The following is a 27,203-nucleotide window of genomic DNA, read 5'->3' on the forward strand; positions in this document are numbered from 1 at the left end:
TGTTCTCTCATGATATTACCAAATCACAAGAGTACAGTTATATTGTTTTGTAGTCTTTGTATTCACTTTTGCTTCTAGGTTTAAGGAAATATTAAATGAGAAGTAAATATTGAGAAATGTGTTTAAATGCAGAGTTTTCTTTTACATTTCTTCTTTCTCCAGGGAAAGATTCTACTTCAAATATATGACATATTTCCTTGTACTAAAATTTATTTTCCTATGATTGACTATCTTGGTATTGTATTAGATAATGGAAACATTGAACATATACAAAATCTATGTGTAATCCACATTATTTTTATTATATTCGTAACACAGGTATTTGTGTTTACCCACAATCCACATTACTGTTTTATGTCAAATTTAGGGTTTCCTGAATTCATTCTTTTTCTGATGCCTTCTAATGCCCTCCTCATTCCATAAAGATCGTTTCGTTACGTTGAATTATTTTGGCACTGTTATACTTAGCATTTGTACATAGAGATTCTCACCCTTTTTCATAAATATTCCTAATAAACCTTAATATTACCATCTTATTTTATATGTTGTTCAATCTAATTATGTTATAAAGGTATCAAAGACAAAGATATGCTTAAGGATTTCCCACTATATCTATGTGGTACTTCAACTTAAAATTATGGAAAAGAGAGACAGGTTTTTTTTTATGATGAAGTCAGTCTTAATATTGTATTGGTAATTTAAATTCCAAGTTCATTTTATAAATCCATTAAACAAAATTCCAGATTTTTTGGTAGTTTCTTGATAGTCATATTCTATCAGTTAGCATCCTCTTGTGACTTGCTTATGTAGCAATAGAAACCTTCAGTAGCAAGGAAACCTTCAGTATTCTTTTGGTTGTTATAACACAAATAGGTATTTTTGTAAAAAAAGGACTCTACTGAGTTCCTCAGGAAATGTGATTTCAGACCAGAGGCATAGTAACTCTTCACCCTACAGCAGTCACCAGCACACAATGTGTATTTGTCTTTAGAGTTAGGGACAGCCAAAATTATAATCTGGAAATGTTCCCAGAGTGAACACATTTACACGCTTTTAACTCTATCTATTAAACAAGGAGAGGATAAGGATCTAATGTTGTGGCATGGGTAGTAATTCAATATTCATAGGTTGAAATCATACACTCACATCTCTCTAGGAAGTCATTTGGAAGCTGAGAAGAAAATGTGTTATCCATTTTTTGATGATCAGCCTTGGGAAGAGTTGCCTACAAATTTATGCAAGCTTGAACTTTACAGACATTGGTAATATTATCAAATCACATCCTTATATCAGAAAAGAAGGGATTGAAACTATATCCTCTAACCTGTTAATCCATTTTACATCAGAAAGTAAAGAATATAGAGAATAAATAAAAAGAAATGATAAGCTGACATTTCTAGACCAGGATATAACCTGTCTCATTATGTATTACTCAATACTCTTCCAAATCTTTGGGATGATACAACATTTGTTTCATGAAGTAATGTTAATAATACAGACCATTTGTGAATGGCTACCAACAGTTTCCTGTTTATCTTAATTTACAACTGTATTTTTGAATTATGTATATCATTGTGCTTATTTATAAAAGTATTCCTTAGATTAACATAGATGTGTTATCCTGTGAATACACATCTGTATGCTTGTCTCAAAGAAGTGGAAATTTACATTGGGTCTGGAAGTCAGTCAATCCTTTGTGGGATACATAATATCAATAGTAAATTAGAGGAATTCATTAGCCATAAGAGGAACAGATCATACAGGACCCAGAGAGAGTCACAGTGAGTTTTTGAAACAGATAATTATTTCAAAGCTATCTCCTTCAATACTGCTATTTTGGCCATGGGATAAAAGTATAAAGGAGAACAATCAGCAGTTAGTCAATGTAAAATTAAAAAGCATGTAAAATAGTTAATCAAATGTAAAATTAAAAAGCATTCTCAGGGAAAATATTCCTTCAGAAAATGTAGAAACAAAACTATCTTTCCCAAGGACAATGGTAATCAATGTCTTCCGTGGCTTCACCACTGTGTACAAAAACAAGTTTCTGATTCCAACTAAAATAGGTTGAGGGAAGATTCTTGTTATATTTAATTCCTTTAACCAAATTTTTCAAATCCAGTTTTGAGAAAGTTCATCAGAGAACTCATGGACAATAGAATCTTAGAACTTTGGTGAGTTTTGAGATGTGATAATGCTTATAAATGTGGAGTACACTGTATCCTATCATACTTCACTGTTTAAATCCTAACCTCCAGTGCCATGTAGTAGCTTTTGGAGGTAATTCAATCATGAGGAACCCCAGAGAACTTTCTTTCCATCATGTGAAGATAAGAGAAGTCAGAGAATTATAACCTTAATAGATCTGTCATCAAAACCTGACCCTACAGGAACCCTGATCTTGGACTTCCAACCTCCCAAACAGCAAGAAATAAATTGCTGTTGTTTGTCAGCCACCCAATGTACATTACTTTATTTAGTAGCCTGACCTGATTGAGACAGGGTGCATCAGGCAGTTTCCCAAAGCCAAGATTCTTTTTAAAAGGAACAATTGTCGCATTCTCATGAACATCTGAATTATGTCCATTTAAATATTGATTCCTTTATCAGGGTTTGGAAAATTTGGCCACAGCCTATTTTTGCAAATAAAATTTTCCTGGAGCACAGCTACATTCATTTGCTTACTATCATTTCTGGCTGTTTTCATGCCAAAAGGGCAGAAGTGAGCAGTTGTAACAGAGACTATCTGGCTCTCAAAAACGTAAGTATGTCTGACTGGCCGTTTACAGAGAAAGTGTGCCAATACTCTCTCCTAGATGTCTTGAGATTTTTTTTCTATCACATAAGCATGAAAGCTTTTCAAATAAGTATAGTTCCACACTTAAACCATAACTAGGAAGAAGAAAAGCCAAAAGAAATTTGTCATTACATCAAAAGTCAGGTAAAGTAAAAGTAGCACAATAGATATCATCTAAACATGCAATTGAATCTATGTTACACAGTAGAATACACAAGGTGAAAATATTACCCTTGTTTACAAATATTTTGGTGGGAAACATGACAAAGGACACTTGCAGCTAAGTGGTCAGGAAGCTCCTAAGTGGTCAATTTAGTAAATACCTTCTGTTTTAACTCTTTAATGACAGGAAAACAGGATACTCATTGCTTCCATTTTCATCTCCTTAAATGTTTAGCTTATTCTTGCATTAATGAACACTGAAAGGTGCACATTTACATATTTGATTGAGAGTAAGATGCAATGAGGAGATTTAATCAAAGCAACTTAGGAGTCTAATTAATGCAATCAGCATTAGGTCGTGCAAATATTGTCATTGAATGCCATCGTGTAAAGCTGGTGACAATGATTTGGGCTACCGGAAATGTTTCCATTTATATGAATAAAACCAAGAGGTGCAGAGACAGAAACTGAATGCCAAGTCCAGAGTTAGGTTATTTTTCCATGCTTAATCTTTCTTGAGAGCCATTTAAACCTTAGCAAAAATACATTATTAACATATAATTCTTAATGCCCTACATCCTGCAAAAAATCCCAGAAGTCTTGTTTCTGGACAGTGCTCTTTCCGGGTAATATTAAAATGAGTAGTGCATATGCATTGTTTAATTTTGCACTGAAAGGTAAAAGATAAATGAATTTCTCCTGGCAGCAAAAGCACCACAATGTGGTACATGATCTTAGCAACCTAAAAGAGAAAATAAACAAGCAGCCAAATCATGTTTTTCACTTCTCACTGATATTATGCTCATTCATTCAGTTCTTAAGTATTGTTAGAATAACAGCTATATTTTATTTTGGTCTCATTCAATAATATGATTGCATAATTCTCATAGGCATACAAATTTGAACCAAGTGATTGGCTAAGGATTTAAAATAAATCACAAGGATGTCAAGCAAATATTACACCCTAAATGCCATCAATATGCTATAATCTAGTACTAAATCCACTAAGATCATGTTCTATCAGGCTATGTATGTCACCAGTGACATGACCATGACAACTATAAGAATTTTATATCTGAAATCTCTTTCAAATGAATGAAAGATGTTTGCATGTATTCTATGATGATCTTTCAATTAATTCCATGTCTATAATTTTAAAGATGTGCGTATGATATAATTGGTATGAACTCAGTACAACATTATAATGTCAACAAAACTATGTGTGCATCTGTGAATATCTTTGTGTGTGTGTGTGTGTGTGTGTGTGTGTCCATTGTAAACTCAACATACTTAAAATATATGTCAATGAGCTTATCTTCTCTGCCAAGCTGGATAAAAGAAGATCACTGAATTTTAAGTAATGACCACTTGGTAAATGACTTTAAAATGAAGGAGTGTACTGTTTTCTAGAGATGGGGTTGGATATTGGCACTCAGTAAATGTCACCCAAATATGCACCAATGCTCTGTTCCCATATCCCATTCCTTCACACAATGGCTTCAATGCTCAGTCCCACTCACCATTGTAGTTTCTGCTATTGACCCAAAGCTGTTGATAAATATGTTGCACGTAACATTTACAGGAGGCCCTGCAAGTTGAACAATAGAAAATTTGACAGGTTGTGTTCATGGCATAATTGAGTCACGTTTTTCTCTTGCCAGCGGCATGGTTACACTTACCATGGTGGTTTCTGTGACTGATCCAAAACTGTTGATAAAAATATTGCAAGTAACGTTTACTGGAGGACCTGCAGAATGTAATAAGAATATTGCAATAGACATTGAAGCAAAAACCCAGCTCCATCAACATCTGTGCAAATGGCTAGAGATGAAAATAAAATTAAAATGATGGTGAAGTTGCAAAAACTATATAAATCTTAACTAGAGTTGTATAATGATAACATTCTGGCTAGCAGTTTGGATAATGAATATTAATTGATGGTAACTTACCCCAAGGAGTTTTGATTTCTGGAAAATATAAGCTAAGGTCATGTCATTGAAGTGGCTTTCTTTGACCTTAGAATCATCCACATTTTAGGGATCAACAGTGGGTGTCCCATAGTCATAAAATATCTTGAGTCTTGTGCTATCTATGACTGAATATTATGCAATTCCTTTTGTGTGAATTACTTTAAATCACTGGGTTCCTTTCAATCACTTGACACCTCTGAATTTACCCATTTTCTTCTTTATACATAGTGAACCTCAATGGAAAAAATGTTGTAAAGAAATGCAAAAAGGAAATTAAGTGATTTTAAAACAGAAACAGAAAACTATTTAATGTATATTGATGCCTGAGTTACTAATATGGTATAAAACAGACACTATGACATTTTATTATTTTGTTTTATTTTATTTTTTTGTTGCCATTTCTGGGCTTGAACTCAGGACCTGGGCACTGTCTTTGAGCTTCTTTTTGCTCAAGGCCAGCACTCTACCACTAGAGCCACAGCGCTACTTCTGGCTTTTTCTGTTTATGTGGTACTGAGGAACTGAATCCAGGGCTCATGCATGCTAGGTAAGCACTCTACCACTAAGCCACATTCACATTTTCGATGTGCTTTGGACTGAGTGTACTGTTGTCTCCTGATATCCAGAGTCTAGAGAGTAGGATGGCTAGTTTTATTTTCCTTTTGCCTTTTGTTAATAGGTAAACCCCTGTCTGATGATTCCATGATTCAGATTTTGCCAAAGAATATGTTTATTGCCCTTATGCATTTGCCCCTGATGCTTCCAAAGATAAAAAAAATACTACCTCGAACCAACTGTTCATTTGCTTCTTTTCTTTTTTTTTAAAAAAAATTTTATTGTCAAACTGATGTACAGAGAGGTTACAGATTCATACTTAGGCCTTCGGTACATTTCTTGTACTGTTTGTACTCCTCCCTCATTCCTGCCTCCCCTCCCCCTTTCCCTCTCCCTGCATGAGTTGTTCAGTTGGTTTACACCAAACAGTTTTGCAAGTATTGCTTTTGTAGTCGTTTGTCTTTTTACCCCGTGTCTCTCGATTTTGGTATTCCCTTTCAGTTTCCTAGTTCTAATACCTATATACATGGTTTCCAATGTACTCAGATAAGATACAGAGATAGTGCAGGTACAACCACAGGAAGGGGAAACAAGAGGGTCATCAATAATAGAAGCTACGATTTCACATCGCATGTTGAAAGTAGTTACAACAGTGATTTAACAGTCGTTTCCATAACATGGAGCTCATTTCACTTAGCAGCATCTTATGTGTTCATAAGGGTCTAGCTATTGGGCTCTTGTGATCCTCTGCTGTGACTGGCCTAAACCTGTACTAATTATTCCTTATGAGGGAGACCATAGAGTCCATATTTCTTTGGGTCTGGCTCACTTCACTTATCATTTGCTTCTTTTCCCAGAGGAAATTTGTTTTCTCTTCACTCAACAAAGTCTCAGCGGCCCAGTGCAGGCAACACCTAGTTTCAACTACTATTGTAGAAATGTTTATTTTTTCCCATCAAATTTATCGGTTTGTTTTGTGTATTTTAGAACTCTGTTGTAAGTTATTGAAAGTGCAATCAGCCTGTGGAATTCTGGACCTAGTTAATGCTGTCAAGGTAATGAACTAATTAGTATACAGAATAGGAAGTAAAGACTTTATTTAATCATTCTGTTTGGTTTCCTCATTGGGTAATAATAGAGTGGAGATTAGAGTTGGTTCAAAGAAAATATTAAATAGGATTAGTTATGTGGTTCTAAATATCATGATTAAAATATTTGTAGAAAGATTATTATTGAGATATATAGTTGCATGTATTGGAAGTGTTATATCTCCTTGATGAACCGATTGTTTTATTAATAGCTCATTTTGTCTTTAAATGTTTTCTTTATAGTCATATGCTGACTATATTTAAATAATCTTGTGTATTATTGTGTAACATTTATATGTATGTTAAATATCTATATAGCTCTTACTGAGAAACAATTTTTCAATTTTTTCTTTATTGTCAAAGTGAAATACAGAGGGACAAACACTTTCTAAGATAATGAGAAGTATTATTTTTTGTTTGGGTATTTGTTAACTGTGTTATTTTTGTCTTTCTTGGCAGTGGGGATTGAACCCAGGATGTTGCACTTGCTAGGCAAGCACTTTACCGCTGAGCTACATTGCAGCCCAAGCTATATTTATTTTAAAAGCTCTATGACAAGTCTCCTTAGAAATAAGCATTGGAAAAGAATAGGTGGTCTTATATGACACCAATACAACCGGTACAAGCAGTCATTTATGGTTAGTTTTGTACCAGGTATTTTCCAACATTATTTTTAGGTGAAATACTACTTTAGCAAATGGAACAATATTTGAGTTCTGAGATGAAAATGTGACATTTTTCTTTCTTGTTGCAAATAGACAAGAATGGCATTTTCATTTTGCATTTTATTTCTTGTAAATAATTTAACATGTCTTCAAGTATCACAATTGCTTGAGTGAGAGGCCCTTGGATGAGTATTGAGTACTAAAACTACGTTATTGACTTTTACGGAAGTTAAATTTCCTTTGGAATAAGAAGCTTTTGTAGCAGAATGATCCTTTTTAAAATCAGGTCAAGAGATAAAGGAAAAATAAAGCACACAGATAAAGCAAAAAGATGTAAATTTAAAGAGTTAGAGACGTGATATCTGTGTACAGTTTCTTTTGATAGCTTCCTATGTGGAATGGTGATGTTTATAGAAGCAAAAAGCCTTGAAAGATGGGAGGATTATAAAAGAGAACGAATGGCTCTTCATGGCACTTGTGAGGTAGGGTTTGATACTCCAAAAGAAAGTAGTACTTTTAAAAATATTGCTATAATACTTAGAAACAGTCACATACAGTGACCCCTTGTACTATTTTCATCTTCTTGAACATTTATTTACCATGAATGAATTATCTACCATTAATTCTTTTTCCCAGTGCATGGTCGAAATGACTTTCACTAGTTCCACTGCATTCTATTTGTGGATATCCTTACCTATACAAACGACAAGTCATTCAGAAGTTAAAAAGGCTAGGTGTTTACTGACTCCAATTAGATAGCAAACCATGTTCATCGAGTGAGGAAGTTATAATGCAATATGATCAATTACCACTTAAGGTAACTTAAATATCAAGAACCAAAAGACAGCTTCTGTCAGCCCTTGCCACTAATGGCTACCTATTGCCAACTGCTCCTGTGCAATGTTAGTATATGGGCAGATCGTTATATGACTTATAACCATGTCAGAGGAACTTGAGTGTGTTTTGTTTCTATTTTTGTGTGTCTCCACAGTTTAAAGAGAAGGATCTTGATGGAGTATGTCATTTCATATAGGGTTATCACTTTCATTCACTTGCTTTTTGTTTTTGCTTCAGAGATAATTTTCCTATAACAAAGTCCAAACTGGTCTGAAAATGCAATCTTCCTGGCTCCATCTCCTAAATGCTGCCATTAACACAGCATGTAGTGGCTGACTCCAGAGAAATCATTTTTAAGAGAGAAAGTAAATGCTCTCAATGATACTCAGAATCATTAGGCATAAACCAAGACTGTCCTGAGGAAATCTGAACTTTGGCTCATAGTTTTTCATCAAAAGTTTGAAAAGGAAAAATGTGAAAAAATTATTTTGGAAGTATAGTAGCTACTAGTTTGTCTTTCATGCTTGATTGCCTCTTGATGTAAAGTTACAGAAACTCTGAACCTGTTAATTATTATTTACAATAGAATTAATAACTATTATTTTGAGAATTGGTAGCAATGTATGAAGTGCACACAATATTTGTTCAATAAATTTTAGTTACTCTTATTTATTAAAATAGTGGCCACTTTACTATCATCTATACAAGTTACTTGGGTTGTCCAAATGTCTACGTGGAAAGTATAACATCAAATTCATTTTAATATAATATAGGGTGAAGTCTTGAGACCACAACTTAAATCTGACATCCTCTTATACCAGTTTTTCATAAAATGTGCTCTAATCTTAACCCATTTTCCTCTCTCTTATTTCTATTAAGATTGTTTTAATCTCTGCAGAACTTCTTGGCAGGGCTCAAACATTTTTTATGACATTATTGCTTCCAGGAATTATGCATAAACACGAGCTTAATGTCTGGTGAACCTATGTGGCTACTGTGAGTTTAAGATGATTGTTGCTGGCTTCTTTGTTTAAAATAGAACTTCTCAGCTTTGGGACTAATAGTATATAGGGAAGAACATTCTTTGCTGTGGGGGGCTTTCTATGTATTGTAGGTTGTTTATAATTGAGGGAAAATTGCTGCCATTGAGAGTCACTAAATTATGTATATACATATATATATATAGAAAGAGAGGAAAGATGGCCGAATGAATGAAAAATTCATTCAACAAGAATCAAATTTCATGTGATAATGAAATGAAGTACAGCTTCTTCTATTTGAGAAACAAATGTTAATATGGTATTAAAAAGTCCCTAGTTATATGACATTAAGAGAAAATCATATTTCAATTAAAAGTATCGATTTATAAAATATGTAGACTACTTTTGGTGAAAGTAAGCAATATTACAAACAGGCAATATTGGTTTCATTTTTAATTGATCTTGTTCATTAAGTAACTAAATGTGCAGGGATTTGTTTTTTTTGTATTTTAGTGTTTAAACCTTTAGACACTCATACCATCAACCGATATTTATTGATTATTAATTATGTGCCATTCTATTTGTTATTCTACTAATTATTTTTATTATTATTGTTATTATTTACAATTATGTGGTGGATTCTGGGGCTGAAGATAAGTAAATAAAGCATTAATGACAAGTCAGAAACAATGTGCTGAAAAGCTCTTCAATCATTCTGAAAGAATTGTCAGATGAAACAAAACATTTGCCTAACCACGTATCTTAGAGAGGGTATTTTTCCTAAGCCTATTTCTAATACAAGAGAACTGCTGCATTTTTCTGCATTGCAAGATTATGGGCCTTAAATTAGTCATTTATGTTTGGGAGATTCAGGGCATTTTGCTTGTTATAACAAGGTTTATTTCTTATTTTAAATATCTCAGAGACTAAACGAAACCTTCAGGTTGAAAATAATTTCTAAGTACAATCTACATATATTTCTGTTTATGCCACAATAAATGTCATCAAATGGAAAACTGCTGGAAATATGGAGTTCTTTTTATCTTGAGATTTTTGTAGATAATAAATAAAACTCCATTTACTCTTAGAAGAAGGCAATTTTAAATGCCATTTGAAATCAGTTTGGAAATAAAAGGACTGAGAATTTCTCATGAACCCAAATGACATTTCCTTTTATTGTGGGAAATAATAAGAATAGAATTAAATATGATTCTCTCTGGTTAATTGAATCCACTACTACTTTGCAAGATGAATATCAAGTTCATCAACTTGTTAGGTCCTAACAAACTGAAAATCTATTTTTGGCATTGATAATTTTATGAAGAAACTACTTTGTTATTGGGGTTATAGTAATAGAATCAGTGGCCAAGATCCACACACATATACATATTTGGTTGTATTCAACACTTTTCATTCTTCAAATTCAAATGATTATGACATTATTCATGATTTTCTCCATCTGAATATCATCTTTCTTTGGCATTTCCATAGCTCTATGATCTTTGCCATGTTGTCTTAAAGTCTCTTTTTTTCTAGTCTGTTCTATCCAGGGCATTAACTCTAATATTATGTACATTTGAGTACTCACTGTAGTACTAAACACATAATATATACTCAGTAGATGAATAAGGAATTATATTGATCAAAATAAAAAATGTTTGATCAAAATAAAAGTATATTTACATCGTTTGTTAAGAAAACGTCAGTAGTAAAGAAAGTGGAAGTATCAGGGCCGGAAGGACTTGATGTGTATCACTGCTCTCCTTATGCATTGATTTTGTGGCTGTGTACACTATCTACTTACTGCAAGCTCTACTCTCTTCATTCATAAAAGATGAAATATCTTCACCTAACATTCAGGCTCAAGTAGAAAAATGAAGGGTATGATATGTGTGAAACGCTAGCTGTCTCTTATCATCTTCTTCTCCTATCAAGGAAGGACCATCTTTCTAAACCTTGAGATTTGCCTTTTATTTTACAGTCACTTGTACTTTTTTACTCTCATCCCTGTTCACAATGATAAGGGAAAGACCTGGATTTTTTTAGAGTGGTGACTTCAGAATAAGTCTTCTCTCTCCTTATTGGAGAAGTATTACATGATTAAATGTAATAATCATGAGTGTTGGGAAGAGTATATAAGTTCAGTGGGAAGTCTACATTATCCGTATGGCATCCTTCAGTTTTTTCTTACTGTTTCTATGGAAATTATTTTAAAACTGTGTAAGTTGTACAATCAATATCAATGTAAAATGTATCTTTTAAATAAACACATAAATTCTTCACAGTAGAGGTTCAAAATGACTTCCTTTCCCCACTCTGAGAAAATAGAGAAAAATTTTGCTACCACTTTTACACCCATTTCAATATTCTTTAATTACTTTATTTGTGTGCAAGTCCTGGGGCTTGAACTCAAGCCTGGACACTGACACTGAACTTTTGTGCTTAAGGCTAGAGTTCTACCACTTTGAGCCACAGCACCACTTCTGGTTTTCTGGTGGTTAACTGGAGATAAGAGCCTCACAGACTATCTTACCTGGGCTGTCTTTGAACGGTAATCCTCAAATCTCAACCTCTTGTGTAGCCAGGATTACAGGCATGATCTATTGGTGCTCAGCTCCATTTCAATATTCTTAATTTGTGTCTGATCTTTGGAGTTTCCTATGTTCCCTCATTGACTAATGAATTAGAGAAATATTTAATACATTATCAATTTTATATGTCTATGAGTTATGACTTTACCTTATTTCAGGAAACTATTTTTTAAACATAAAGGTTGTTTTTAAAGAGATTACTGGCCTTTGGAACCCCAAATCCTGCTCATGAGCATTGCAGTGTTTGGTAATCCAGCACTTTGTATTTATCTATTAAAAGAGATCTTAAAGGACCAAGTCTGCCATTGAACAGCATTGAAAGCTCTCATTTCCCTTTCTGTGTCTCTGTATCTTCTACAAATGGAGACTTTTCCCCTTAGGCATTCTGCACCATTTCTCTAAGGGTGAGAAGGTCATTACTGTACTGTTAGGAAACAGGTTTTCTGTGTCAGCAAGAGATCTATAAATAAAAGGCAGATTTCCTGACATGTACTCTTCCCTACCAACAACTAGGACAGCTGCTTCCCTGCTTCACAGGGAAACCCTGGAATCATGGTGCTTGTTTTGTTTACAAGTGCTCTCATTAGACTGATAGATCCCAGCATCCATACCTTATTTCATGTTACACCAGGCATCTTTGTGATCTAGTATACTGAAAAGGCAAACTATTACGCTCTTTTTAATATCAGTTGTTTACTTAGTTTGATTTCTTAGGATTTCTTACAAGTCAGGGATCAGGTAAAAACAGTTTATGAGGAATGTGAACAAAATGCTGGATGGGAAGTGGGGGAATTGAGAATTGAAGGGGGTAAAGGAGACAGGTAAGTCAAGTAAGAAGAGGGGAGTTAATGTGTTTATCACATGAGCAACCGAAGCCAGTACCAGCACACTCTTCAACTTCTGCCTAAGAGGGTTGAAGGAGCTTGGGTAATTTACAGAATTTCCCATTTGTCATCAGATGGGTGTACACAGAAATCATTAATTCACCTTTACTTCCGGTCTGCCACAACTAGGGACAAAATGCCTTGGGTCAGCGAAAGTCCTTACGTAGAATGTAACTACTGCCTTTTGGAAGTCAGTTTGTGCACTAATGTAGTTCAGGATTAGGGTTATGGTTGAAGTATTGACACTAGCGCTTTGTAAGGTTGTGAAAAGATGTACAAAAATATACTCAACTTCTGCATTTAACAAAGATGTTAGACTAAGCACAATATAATGTGATAGTAAGGTAATGTTTTAAGAGAATATAGTAGGGGCAGTAATCAATAGTGCAAGAAGAATGGAAAGGAGTAGATATACCTGATATAGCTCCTTTTTGTCAGTCATGGGGCTTGAACTCAGGGCTTGAGCGCTGTCCCTGAGCTTTCTTGCTTAAGGCTAGTGCTCTACCACTTTGAGCCACAGTGCCACTCTCAGTTTTTGAGTGATTAATTGTAGGTGAGTGTCTCACAGGGACTTTTCTACCTGGGCTGGCTTCAAACCACAATCCTCAGATCTCAGACTCCTGAATAGCTAGGATTACAGGCATGAGCCACCAGCACCCAGCCCATAACTCTTTTTTTTTTTTTGGCCAGTCCTGGGCCTTGGACTCAGGGCCTGAGCACTGTCCCTGGCTTCTTCCCGCTCAAGGCTAGCACTCTGCCACTTGAGCCGCAGCGCCGCTTCTGGCCGTTTTCTGTATATGTGGTGCTGGGGAATTGAACCTAGGGCCTCGTGTATCCGAGGCAGGCACTCTTGCCACTAGGCTATATCCCCAGCCCCCAGCCCATAACTCTTGCAAGGGATTAATGTACTTCTTTAGCATATAGAGAAGGAGGAACATATGATTTTATTTTACAGTGATATAAATATATTCTACCTCCATCTCAGTGTAATAGGATTGTTTTTGTAGTCATGTGGCTTGAACTCGCGTCCTAGGTACTATCCCTGAGCTATTTCACTCAAGGCTAGTGCTCTACCACTTTGAGACACAACACCATTTTTGGTTTTCTTGTAAATAGTAGATAAGTGTCTCATGGGCTTTCCTACAAGAGCTTGTTTTGAATAGCATCATGAGATCTCAGCCTTCTGAGGCACTAGGATTACAAACGTGAGCAAATGGCAGCTGGCTATGTGATAGGATTTCTAGTGCTAAGCTGAATAGAGCTGCCCCTCTAAGAATGAAGAAGCCATATCGCCTCTCACTAGCCATAGTCGAGTTCATCCTTGAAGTGAAGGACTTCATTATCCTTCTAGACACCATGACTCCTTGTGGAATCATGATAATGTACTTTTGACATCACTTTTGACTCTAGAACATTAAAATGTAAATGCATGGGAGTTTGGATGGTTTGCCAAACAGAATGAATGGAGTCTGTACCTATGATTCTTTCACCATAGAGACCAGATTCTGGAGGCCTTAAAAAGATTCTGTGTTTTTTTTTTCATGTTGTACCAAATACAATAAAGCCACATTGTAGAAAAGAAAGTCCTTTTGAGAGAAATGGCCTAATTCCACAAACCTCAGGTAATGGAGATAGAAAGTTTGCCAAGTCAAAAGGCAAGAATCTTCCCAGGAGTGTCTTCTCTTTGGAGATTAGTCTAAACTGATACACACCTCTCTGAACATTTGTCTCATCATATGTGCCATGCAATTGTAAACACAGACAATAGTAGCTTTCATAGGCCACAATAAAGAACAGTACAGTTGTTGAGTACAGGGTCTCAACATCAGACTGCCTGGATTTGCTCAACTGCTCTGTCTTCCACAGCTGTGCCAGCTATTAAAGATCTGGAATACTAGTTTATGGATCAGGAAAATGGGAATTGGTAACTACAGTCCTTGTCAGATTTGGAGGGAACAAATGAGAATATGCACGAATCACATTTAATATGTTTCCTGGTATAGGAAGAACACTTTTTGTAAATCCTATCCATACTCTAAATCTTCACTTATTTTTCATCTTTTCCTTATGCTTCAGCCATTGTCAACTCCCTTAACCCAGAACTACTAATCTGCATAACATAATTCCATGTGAGGTTGCATGATTACACATAAAAGAATTGGTTTGTGCTGTTAAGGTCAGACTGCATATCTATTATTTCATTTCCTCAGGAATGTGTTACATTGCTAAGGAGCATAGAACTTACCTGTTACTGGCTCTAGAAGTTCCTAAAGTCCTTATAAGTTCATCATAAGTATCTCCATCAAATATTTTGTCATCAATTCCAACAATGTTCATATAACTTTGTATGTAAGTGTAAAGTATCAAGTGGTCTTAAGAACAAATAAATGTTATACAACAATTTTGGTTCTGAAACAATGGAGACTTGTTAGTTTTGAAAGAATGGTATCCCATGGGGCTGGGAATATGGCTTAGTGGTAGAGTGCTTGCCTCCTATATATGAAGCCCTGGGTTCAATTCCTCAGCACCACATATATAAAAAACGCCAGAAGTGGCACTGTGGCTCATGTGGTAGAGTGCTAGCCTTGAGCAAAAAGAAGCCAGGGACAGTGCCCAGGCCCTCAGTTCAAGCCCCAGGACTGGCAAAGAAAAAAGAAAGAATAGTATCCCAGCAAGCAACCCTCAGAACCTACACATTCCTACTTCCCAAGCAAGTTTGGACTCGAGATATGTTATAAAGTAATAATAAAGATAATACAAATATGGAATTCAGATCTCAGGATTAGTTTACTCTCATTCTGTCTAAATGATTGAGATTATTAAATGAAAATATTCCCGTAAACCACACAGTAAATTCTACTAGAAAGTGTACTTACTAAAGACTGCATAAAATGACAGGTGGAATGGTATGGTAGCCAGGATTTTTTAGAATATGTTTCAGTACATCACAAATCTGTACTGAAATAGGGTATCAAAATCACATACTTCATTTGTCACATATAAAAATTGTAGAATGTGTAACTTATGGAGAAACAAGTCTCTGTAACCCTTCTCCTCTCCTCAAACACTAATTTTCCTGCCATCAGCCCCTCTTTCCTATGCTCAAGTTAGTTCCAGTACACCACAAGCAGAAAGATGTGTTATTAGAGAAGATATGCTTTGTTTGTTCCTGTAAATATTCAGCAAATAATGTGCTCAAATCTGAGGGAGCTGAATAATAAAAAGATCCTGAAGCAAATCATTCTGAAGGCCCACACAGGCCTCTAGGCACACAAAGCCCTAGAATGACTATGTAATTAATCAGAATAAGAGTAACTTGTGAGTTTAATGTACAGCAATACAAATCTTAAAGGCCTTTCTCATATCACTCATTAATGGTAATGAAGGTGACTGAGATTATGCAAGTGACTGAGATCAAAAGCCAGCTCTTCACCCTTACTAATGGTAGGTCCATGAGCAAATGCATAAGCCCTCTATTTTACTTCTTTGTAAAATAAAGATAGTTGTAATTTGTATGTACTTCTCTATAAGGTTATTAGGAAAAGTAAATAAATTAATATTGGAAGTCCTTAGAACAATACTTGACCCACAGGAACTCAATTAATATAAACTAATCACATTGTTTTAATTATTTCTGGGACCCTACAATGGGAAATTCATGAAATATGTGGATGATGTCTTACATTTAAAATATATAAAACCCACAAATTGTCTCCTACTGAATATGCCCATTGAACAGTAAGTTTGTGTAAAAATACTGTTTATGATGTTTTATTCTTTTAATCCTATCCACAAGTCTTGGTGTTCTGCCCTGTCACAGAGCTAACAAGTACCAAAACATCTCAAGTAGTGTAATTCCTTAGAAAGACAAAGTTCAACAAAATAAGCACTAGGAAATGGGTACCTACCAAAAGAGGATGAGGCCAAGGGGAAAGAGATAGACAAATGAAGAAGGGAAAGGAGAGAGAATGCAGTCCAGAATCCATTGTATATACTACAAAATTAAGAAAAATACGGGAAGGGATTGATTGAAGGGGAGTGAAAATGTCAAAAGGGGTGACACACACTGATCACGAGCATTATATTCATAAAATGCTTTGTTGAATGGCACCTCCTTTGTATGACTAAAGATGATCATGAAAACCCATTAAGATCTTAGTGTTCTTTGCTACCTTCTTAGTGAATGTAGCTAGGAGCAATCTATGCCGGTAGAAGTAGCATCTCTGTGGCACATGACAAGAATACGACTTCATCAAAAAGGTAGAGGCCATTGGATGAGATCTTACTTCAACTACCTCCTCCTCCATTTCAAAAGTTATTGAGGAGTAAGACAATGGTATTTCTCCAGTGCAAGAGATAATCTTTCCAGCTACTTTATGAGATCAGTCTTTCCTGTCTCTTTGAGAACCCTACTCCATCCATTGTTTACTGTCTGTCTTATACTGAACTTTTAATATCCTTCTGTATTCTACAAAGGGAGAATTTCAGAGAGACAAACAAAGGCTCAATAGTTCGATGAAAGTTAAAGCTATAACCATGATGTGAGCCTGATATCACCTTCACAATCAGACCTGACCTGCCTAGCCATTCTTAGTATATCACATACTAACAATGAGGGTTATTCGAGTGCCTGTGGTTTTATTTACTAAGCCCTATAGATATGGAGGAGAGTTAGCTTTGGCCAGTTAGGCTAGTATATTCTACCATCCATCACTATTCAGTATTGGGCATGGAAAATAAAGTATTTTCATAAATGGGATTAGACCTGAAGTAGTGGTAAAAGTTGGAAAGTTAACAATTCTCTGTTGAACCATACTTTCTTTGGTACCTCCCCTATGTGTATGCATAATTAAGGTTTAATTATGTCTGTATATGAAACAATCCACTTTATTAAGCTCCTACATAAACAGGAAGTACACAAGATCCTAGTGCTTAAAATATAAATTACATTCAACTCACAACAGAAAAGTGAATGGATGTTAAAAAAATATATCCAATAAACTATTACAGAGTAAGAATAAATGACCTTGTCATTGTTCTTTAATGACCTACACTCTTCTCCTTTGTAAGCTTTATGTATCTGGAAAGGTAGTGTTTGTCTAAGTCCTGTTTGACAGCAAAATAACATTTCTGTCCCCTAAATAATATGAATGATAAACAAAATTCTTACTGTTTTCTATGCAGGAAAATGTGGTAAGGAAGAAAATGAGATAACACATAAGAATTTTTTTAAAAAAATAAACCTTGGCAGATAATAATTTACTATTTTAGTTCCATCACTCATACTTTAATTTTTACTAATAAAGATTATGGAATTTAGTACTGGTATTTATAATCTATCTATCTGCCTGTCTATACATCAATCTACACATTATCATATAGAAATATATGTATCATCTGCCTGTCTGTCTATCTGATAAATATTTGTTGGCTGTGGAAGTATTGGAGGTATCATGAAAAATGAGATAATCCCAATCCCAGTAACTTTGAACTAGTTTAGGTAGGAATGAGACAATGAAGAAGGCAATCACATGCTCAGAATTCAGATGGAGGGTTTAAAGATTTTCCTAAGAGGATTATACTGAAGCTGAAATGTGAAAGACACATACAGAGTAGGCTGGTTTAAAAGCTGGCATGGTAAAGAGCAATTCCAGTGCCAAACACCATAAGAAAAAGGCTTGAGGAATTTAGCACTAAGACTGGAGCATAGTATTGGGAGAGCAAGAGAGATGGGCTGAAAACATTGAAATGAACAACATGAATATTCTATCCAGGTTCCTTATATCCTGCTTACCATATGTTTACATTCCTCTCAGTAGCCTTTCTTTCCAGTAGCTATCACTTGTGGTCTTTCAAAAAGAACTTTTCTGGCCTTGCACTTGTGGCTCATAATCCTAGCTCTATTCCTAGCTACTCAGGAGGCTAAGGATTGTGATTCAAAGCCAGCTCGGGAAGAAAAGTCCATGAGACTCTTATCTTCAGTTAACCACCCACCAACCAGAAGTAGAGCTGTGCCTCAAAGTGGTAGAGTGCTAGCCTTGAGTAAAAGAGCTCAGGGACAGCACCCAGGCCCTGAGTTTAAGCCCTACAACTGACCAAAAATTAAAAGAAGATTCCTGGGGCTGGGAATATGGCCTAGTGGCAAGAGAGCTTGCCTCGTATACATGAAGCCCTGGGTTCAATTCCCCAGCACCACATATACAGAAAGTGGTTAGAAGTGGCGCTGTGGCTCAAGTGGCAGAGTGCTAGCCTTGAGCAAAAAGAAGCCAAGGACGGTGCTCAGGCCCTGAGTTTAAGGCCCAGGACTGGCCAAAAAAAAAAATTCTTGTGGCTACTGGAGATCACTTGGTCCATATGCACAGAGATGGGAGTACTTGAGACACTCCCCTACGCACCTATGCACAGACTGAGAGCAGTCCTTCACTAATCACTGAAAGTGAACAGAAAGTGGTAATCCAGCTTACATTTCCAGGCAAGACTACTCTGCATGTTGCCAGTACTCTAGACTTCCCCTGAGGGATCCTGGAGACCCTCTGCCCTGTTGAACTTTGCCTCACATTACATCCTTGCTTGGCTTTCCCTCTTCCTTGTCTGATTTTTTCACCTTGTTATATGTCTTCCCTGCTTGCTTATCCTTAATAAAACATTTGCAGACAGGTTCTGCTTTTAGGAAGCTCAATATCAGATATGTGTAGTCAACAACTTAGCCATGAAGACCCTTGTAAACCATATGCAGAAATTTGGAGTTTATCTGAAACTGATGAGAAGTCCCAGAGTTTTGAGAGTCCTGAGAGACCTAGAACACCAAAAATAGTAGGTGTTGAGCTCTGCCCTCTCTTAGGTTATGGTTCCATTTTTTGTTTTCTCTGCATTCAGATAAATATATAGACAATCAGGCACCCTGCAGCAGCTGCACTAGGGGGTATCTATCTATCTATGTACACACACACACACACACACACACACATATATGTATATATATGTGTGTGTGTATGCATATCTGTGTGTATGTGTATGCACGTACATACCCATATATACATGCATACACATATGAGTTTATTTTTGATGTTAGTTTCCTTCAGGATCGAATTATCCACTCTTTGTTTCTTTGCCATCTTTGCACCTGGCACATCATTCTGCAATTTACAAGGCATATTGCATGATATCACCAATGGATACTTTGAGTCAAGTGCGTTATTTTATCACTGGAGTAGGTAATTTATTTTGGCATTTATATGAAAAGTCAGAACCTGAGGAGCACCTGCTCACTTGAGATTTTGTGGATGCCTTGTTTATTATGATGCATATTGTTATCACTTGGTTCCAAATTCTTATGTCATTTTTTTTGAATGAAGAAGGCCCCACCGTGAAGGAGTAATTTAATCATGGGAGATGCAGCCTGTCAAGCTACCTCCCCTGAGCTCCATAAAGATTCCTTCTCCCATGTTACAGTGCTTTTAGCTATATATTGGCATCTCCTAAATGAATTCAAAGAAGGGAGGGCACTGTGGAACATTTTTTTTACCCAGAAGCCCTTTACAAATCCATTTTCAAAAGTAGGTATGAAATAAAATATGTGTGTAATTATCCTACTCACAAAGTCTAGTTGACAAGTAGAAAAGTAAAATTTTCTCTTGGAGATAAATGTATTCTCTTGTAGAGGAAATTTTTATTCCATGGGTTTCAAGATATTTGCCCCAAGTGTCAAATGCATGCATTTTGCTGAAGTCCTTGAATGTTATAAATTTGGTTGGCATTCAATAGAACTATGGAACAAGAAGCCACCTGCTGGGTTTAAAGTGAGAATATTTCTCAGAATATTTGTATGAAGTGTATGTATAAATGAGGCATATGTGAATGATAAACAAATGTGAAGTGAAGAAATGTAGGTGTTGGGGAAAATAAAAGGAACACATATCCCAGACTGTGGATAATTCTTCCTATTTTGGGAGAGCTCAAGAAAATCTCTGGTCTCAAGTTTTAGAGAGAGCAGGTAGTGTGACATTTAGCTATTAAAGACCCTCTGAGTAAAGACAAAATCTTTGCTGCCAGCTTTTCTATTCACAGGGCACAGCACTGAACATTTGCTTTCAAACAGGGATGATGTCTTCAATTTTGAGATTTTTAGAAAGACACTGAATACTTTGGAAAGAAAAAAAGCCTCATAATTCTAGACAAAAGTTCTATCCTTGCTGGTGGTCCATGCCTGTAATTGTAGCTACTCATGGGGTTAAATTCAGGTTTGTGGTACAAAGACAGCCTGGGAAAAAGTCTGTGCAATTCTTATCTTTAAGCACAAAATAACTAAGAGTGGAGATAGGGCTCAAGTGGTAGAGTGACAGCTTTGAGAGGGGAAAAAAAGCCATGTGAGAAAGCAAGGTCCTGAGTTCAAGCCACAGTATGGTTACAAATGAAAATATTATACCCTTTGCTCATATTCCATGACATTTATAGCTAAGGAACTAGAAAAAACACCTTTCTGCTTTCTCCCAGTATCTAATGTCCCCTGGAAATGTTGAAACATCTGTTTCTGAATCAGGCACCCAGGCTAGCCAAAAAAAAATCTGACAACAGACTTAAGTGAATAATATATATGCCAAATAACTTCTTTACAATTAGTTTTCACTCAGTTTCTCTTCTAGGTCTGGTATATCTGCAACTGCCAACCCTCAAATACCAGAAACACTCAATTAGTATTGTATTATCTGTGACGAGTATATTAGAAAACTAGCAATGGTAAGGCCATCACTATGGACAACTGGAAGCAATGTTTTATATGAAAGAGGAGTTTTATATAGAGCTAGTCTATCACCAATGTGTGTTCATGTACTCTACTTAAACAAATGATGTTGACCCAGAGCTGTTGATTACAAACGTCACTATTTCTCTACCACTCCCTTTTTCAGTCTCTGTGTGTTTCTAACAACCTGGAACAAGAAATTGTGACATTCTGAAAGAAAGCATGAGCTATACTAGTAAGAAAGAAGTAAAAACTATATATATTTAAGAATATATATTTGTGATATATATTAAATAAGATGTTTGGTTATTATTTCAAAGACATTTATTTTGTCTCCATCTGTATCAAACACAATTATTAACAGTGTCAGTGGGATGTATATATCTAAATATATGAAGCATGATCATAACTAAACATTGAATATACTTTGATACTAGTGAGGAAACTAATGCTCACTTCATAAGGTAAGATAAATATTGATTAATTTCACTTGTAAATGGAATATTTAGCATACATTTACATTTTTATTTCAAGGAAGCTATGGGAAAAAAAACCCTCAACACACTGTTGTGAAAGTTGTACAACTACAAAACGTATTCATCTTTAAAAGCTGCCTAAAAGAGAACATGGAAATCTAAAATTTTTCATGCCAATATGAAACTTCATTTTATACAGAGAAAATGTCTCAAGTTCAAGAATAAAGTTCATGTGTTGAAATACGTATTTGACACTCCATTTTTGTAAATCTTAAAGACTAAAACAGAAAAGTAAACTAAAATAGAAAAATTTTAAAAACCAGAACACAAGAAATCAATTGTGAATATTGTACATTATATTTATAAATTTTATTATGTACATTTCTAGATACGTTATTAGATAAAATATTTTGTATGTTGATTAATATCTCTTTTCTTTAGTATTTGTTTTTTGATACTCCTATTTATTTATATAACTAAATAAAGCAGGAGATAAATAGCTGTCAATGATATTCTAACTACTCAAAAAATTCTCTTGTGGCATTAAAATGCTGGTGTTGATCATGAATTGAAATGAAAGTTTCATTTACTGAATATAAAAGCTTTTTTACTCTTATCGACACTATCTTCCCAAAAGATCATTATATTTTATTTGAATTTTGGGTTTCTATCACATCATTTCTTTTGATGGTAACATTTTAGATTTATGGATTTTCCCAAGACCAAATTTTCCAAATTATTTCCAAGAATACTAACATGCCCAGGCTATGGTCAAATGAGTATTGGGAAGACCCAAACATTTCTGTGCATTTTCACTGCAAGTTTTTCAAAGCTCCTTAACATAGCAATAAATACTATTTCTCTCAGATGTGGTTTCACAGAATTGTCCATACTTACTTTACATTTGAAATCTCATATGGGAGAATATTTCATAGGTCTAGTGTTTTGAGATGCAACTTTGACTAGATGCTGATCTTAAAAACATGGTAGCTTCTTTTCCAGTAGCTTCATTTGTACATAAATTTGCAACAATCAAATCAAAGCAACACAAAAACTGTACATGGTTGATTTATTTAAGAATATCCTCTTAAGTTCCCAGGGCCTTCTTACAGAAGACTGACCATCTTTTTAATATTAGAATTTGAAATAAGATATGGGTAAGAGCAAAAATTTTGGAAAGAATCAGTAATTTCTCAGAAGAGACACCAATTCTCTAGGAAGACTGGATGTACCTAAGCTCTTCTGTGGTTAAATTAATAATTGACACAAGAGTATTCCCAATGATATTAATTTAGACTGTTAGAACAGACAAGAGCAAAGTTGGAACATATCTATAGAAACATGCAATTCCTTTATTTGAAATTGACAATAGTAAATCACAGAATGGTTAAGTGGCATGTTTGAATCACAACTTTCAAAACTACAGTTAAAACCAGAGTCTATTTTCTTGTGAGATTTCCACCATTATTTGGCGAGAGACTATGGACCTAAATTTTTTAAGAAAAATACTATAGAGAAGGTATCATCCTTCAAATACAGGGGAAAATTTTCTCATTTTAAACCTATAGTTTATATACACTGAAGAAATGAATGAATCTGTTAAAAATTCCAAGATCTTTTTACCCAGGTATCCAGATATTTTGAAAAGGTAGAGCTGGAGAGGAGTAGGGCCCAGGATATGCTTTCACCATTTTTAATTGATGTAACATATATAAATATATATACATATATTAATATATGTTATATATAAATATATGTTAATATATTAATATATGTATATGTATAAATATATATATGTATATTTACATATGCATATATATTAAGTACCACACGATATTTCAATATACAATTATATTATGTAAGGCTCAAATTAAAATAAGCACATCTTTTCCAATATTTATCATTTCCCTGTAGCAAAAATATTTGAAGTGGTTTGTGAAAACATGGCTTGAGAGATACATCTTCTTGGTCACAAATTTGTTTTCATATTAAATCCTAAATCCTTCAATTTGGCATATTCCTTGCAACACTCATATGGCAAAATTAAAAAAACCAAAACATTCCTCAGGTCTCAGGCTCCTGAGTATCTAGGATTACAGGCAAGAGCCATCAGAATCTAGCTCAGCCATGTAATTTTATTCTCTTCTTTCTTTTCTCTTAGTTGTCCTTCAGTTTCTTTATTGAAGAATCACCACTAGTAACTATGTACAATGTATTTTGCATAAAAAACAATGTTTTCCTAACCAGTGCCAACTATCTTGCAAATGGGTTTAGTTCTAAGCCAGTCAAAATGGAGCATAATTAAAAGGTAGTATCACAAAAATCATATTCTGTATTTGTGTCCTTAAGTCTGACTCATGCTTGACATTTATAGATATCTGAAAATCAATTTTCCTTTATATTTCCTAACAATGACTCTAGTGTGTTTAAACATTGGCATTGTTCCACTGGAGTTCTTTTCCTCTCAGCAGTTAAGGGGCAATTTACCTCAAGCCTGTTGATTAGGAGACAGAATTAAAGCAGAGTAATTATTTTTTCTGTGAACAAGGTAATTATGCAATTTATAAACCAGATAATTCCATAATCTCTACCAAGTTGATTTATAGTTGCATCCATTGTCTTTTGAAGCTCCTAATAAAATCAAAGTTTCAGTGTAACCAAGGATTTACTCTTTTGGATACTTCCGCTACTTTGTGCATTTAAATTTAATTCTTTTCATTCTCATAAGCACCTTGCCCTATTTCTCAGGATCCATAATAATATCTAGTGTCCACATGCAATGGAGTGATCAAGGAAATGATCATGTTGGGGCTGAATTATCACTAAGGGAAAGAAATATCTGTTTTACTGGGAATATATGTGCAAGCACACCTTATAGAAGTTGCCATTCACACTTGAACTTGGACTCTACTGAGCTACAAAATTTTCAAGGGACAAAGCCTGAAGAGCTCTGTTTTCATGGAAATAGATCAATCTAGTTGTACTTAGGTATGAAAGATCTCTTGAGCTGCTAATTCAAACTACTGGAAACCATATTTCATACAAAATGTACTTTTTAATGTCACATGTCAGATTTTCAAAGTTAGTTTTTAGACATGAAAAAAGTAGTTTTCCTGGTATACAAAAAGAAGTGGAATGAATTATTATCTCCTGGTATTATCTACTTTTGATCCTTTTCCCCATGAAATGCTGTAGTGAAATGTACTTATTCACATTGGGATGAAATTTGTGATATAACGCTGTTAATTTCATTTCAAAGAAAATTTCATTAAAATAAATAGAGGCTTTGTTTCGAAAAGAGAAATAGAGCTAATGCATTTTACCCAGCTTTGAGCATTTCATTAAAAATATAATGTTGAAAATGACATTTTCATGATATAATAACACTGACAAAAGAAAATCTGATAGGATGGTGGAATAACACCATGGTAAATCAACTAAAAGTAGACAAAACAGCAAATAGGGAAAGAAGCACCTCTGGTAATATAAGATCAACATTTTCCATGGTGTTTTGACCAGGTAATTGGAAATGGACATGGCTTGATTGTTGTCTGTGTAGAGGATTTTAAAAATTGGTATTTTGACAAAATGTGATCCAGGTCTCTATGGATCTTATAGATAGAATTCAGTTGGCAACTGTGACTCATGACTTTGTTTATACACTTGTGCTTCAGCACATCAGAAAAGCTATTTTTTCTTATAGTTTCTAAGAATGTCTCTCAATTACAGAGCCTAAGTCTGAATCATTTCTGGTTTCCTTTTCTAGCTTACATCCATCTTCTTTCTTGTATGTATGCTCATTATGACATCTTTCAGACTCCATCAGGGACACGGGCAAGACATGCAACATTTTACTGACTTGAAAGTATGCAGAGAAATTTATTTCCAATAAGAAAAAGTATGCTTATGCATTCATTTTTTCTCTTGCTGATGCATGGCAACAAGGAAAACGGAAAAATTTGTTAATTTTTAATAAGGCTGCCAGAATAGCCTGGTTTTTTTAAACTTCAAAAGCCCACATTTGCCTTTTGCTTTTGTTCTTGTTAATTTCTGATATTGTCATTGTCAACATTATGATGATGTTTATTATTATTGTGGCTTATTTGCTTGGAATACTTATAGGAAGACTATCACTATCCTAAACGCAATTTTATTTCCTAAACACTTTTCATTTCTACCTGCTAAATAACATAACTCATTGATATATTGCCAAATAAATATGGTGTTTCTAGGTCTCTATTGTTTCTAACTGTTTTCTCTCTTTGGCTAGGCTAAGATCACTTCTATTTGCCTCTGTGACTACTGCCAAATTTCCCACCTCAACTTCTATTACAATTAATTGGAAACAACAATCTTCATAAATGATCTACATTTTCTTCTCTTTCTTGTCTCTTCCTCATTCTGGAGAAAAAGATGAAATATTTTATTTGATCTCACCCCTAAAATTTTTGGTAGGTCTACAATAGTGTGTGTAAAACAGGCATCTTTGTTCTGTCTCAAATACAGTGTAGGGTGGATTGAGAAAATATAAGTATGGAAAAGGGCCATGTTACATATGTAGCGTTCTGTGGAAAAACCAATGAAGGGAATTTATTCACTCAGAAATAATGGAAGATCTTTTACATTGGAAAAACCAATCTCCCCCCAAATAGAGGGAACTTTTGGAAATGTCAAAAAATGATCTGATATAGCCTATATAAATAAAATTTATTAAAAGAATAGTGGTATTCACTGTGGTGCAGAGTTAAAGAGGTAAAAAGTCAGTGAAGTTAATAAATCATAGAATTTTCAGTAATTACCCCATTTCTTGAAGTTATTGTACTTTAGGCACGACATAGCAAGTAAATCACACAAATGGGATCATGCTTTGGCTAAACCTTGCTGCTCTATTCATTTGTTCTCTTAAGATCATAGCAAATATCCTTTGTAAAGAGAGGCATCCCCCGAAAAATCAGGAAAAAAACACACTAAAAATGATGCCTCATTTCTACGTCACTTACAGTAGCAACATCAACATTGGTATTTGTTTTATAACCTTTTACATTTTGTAATGGTATCTTGACATTAATGAACAATGAGCAATATTAGAGATACTCATTAACCTGAATATTTTTCCATCTCTAGACCGTCTCTATGGCCTTTTTCCATGAATAGCTTAATAGAAAATTATCTCTGGATTTCATGGAATCCTGTGGTGTTTTATCAAACTTCCTGAGGGTCTTTATTTCTAATACTAAAAGCATTTACACAACATCTCTCACCTCTAAAATTATTGATAGGTACACACACACACACACACACACACACACACACACCTGTTTCATCTTTCAACTTTCCAAAGTACTCAGAAGTTCACATATTGCATATAGTGCAGGCATTAAATTAGCAATCCCATTGAGAGCTGAATCTTGGCTTGTTCTCAACACCTTTTTATTACAAATATCGACTTCCAAAGCAG

General features: G+C 34.8%; 1 protein-coding gene across 2 annotated transcripts in view; it reads right to left on the reverse strand.

Annotated features, from left to right (window-relative positions):
- Nucleotides 1-27,203, reverse strand: part of Glra2 (glycine receptor alpha 2) — a 116,808-nt gene that overhangs the window by 85,649 nt on the left and 3,956 nt on the right. Inside the window, exon 3 of one of the 2 annotated variants that reach the window (XM_048336124.1) lies at nucleotides 4,480-4,547. In XM_048336124.1, coding sequence (XP_048192081.1) covers nucleotides 4,480-4,547 — 68 coding nt within the window. Of the gene's footprint in view, nucleotides 1-4,479; nucleotides 4,548-4,638; nucleotides 4,707-27,203 lie in introns of both variants that reach the window. The other variant, XM_048336125.1, reaches the window with a different exon arrangement.

This window comes from Perognathus longimembris, chromosome 28 (genome assembly GCF_023159225.1).
Source record: "Perognathus longimembris pacificus isolate PPM17 chromosome 28, ASM2315922v1, whole genome shotgun sequence".
NCBI classification, from domain to species: Eukaryota; Metazoa; Chordata; class Mammalia; order Rodentia; family Heteromyidae; genus Perognathus; species Perognathus longimembris.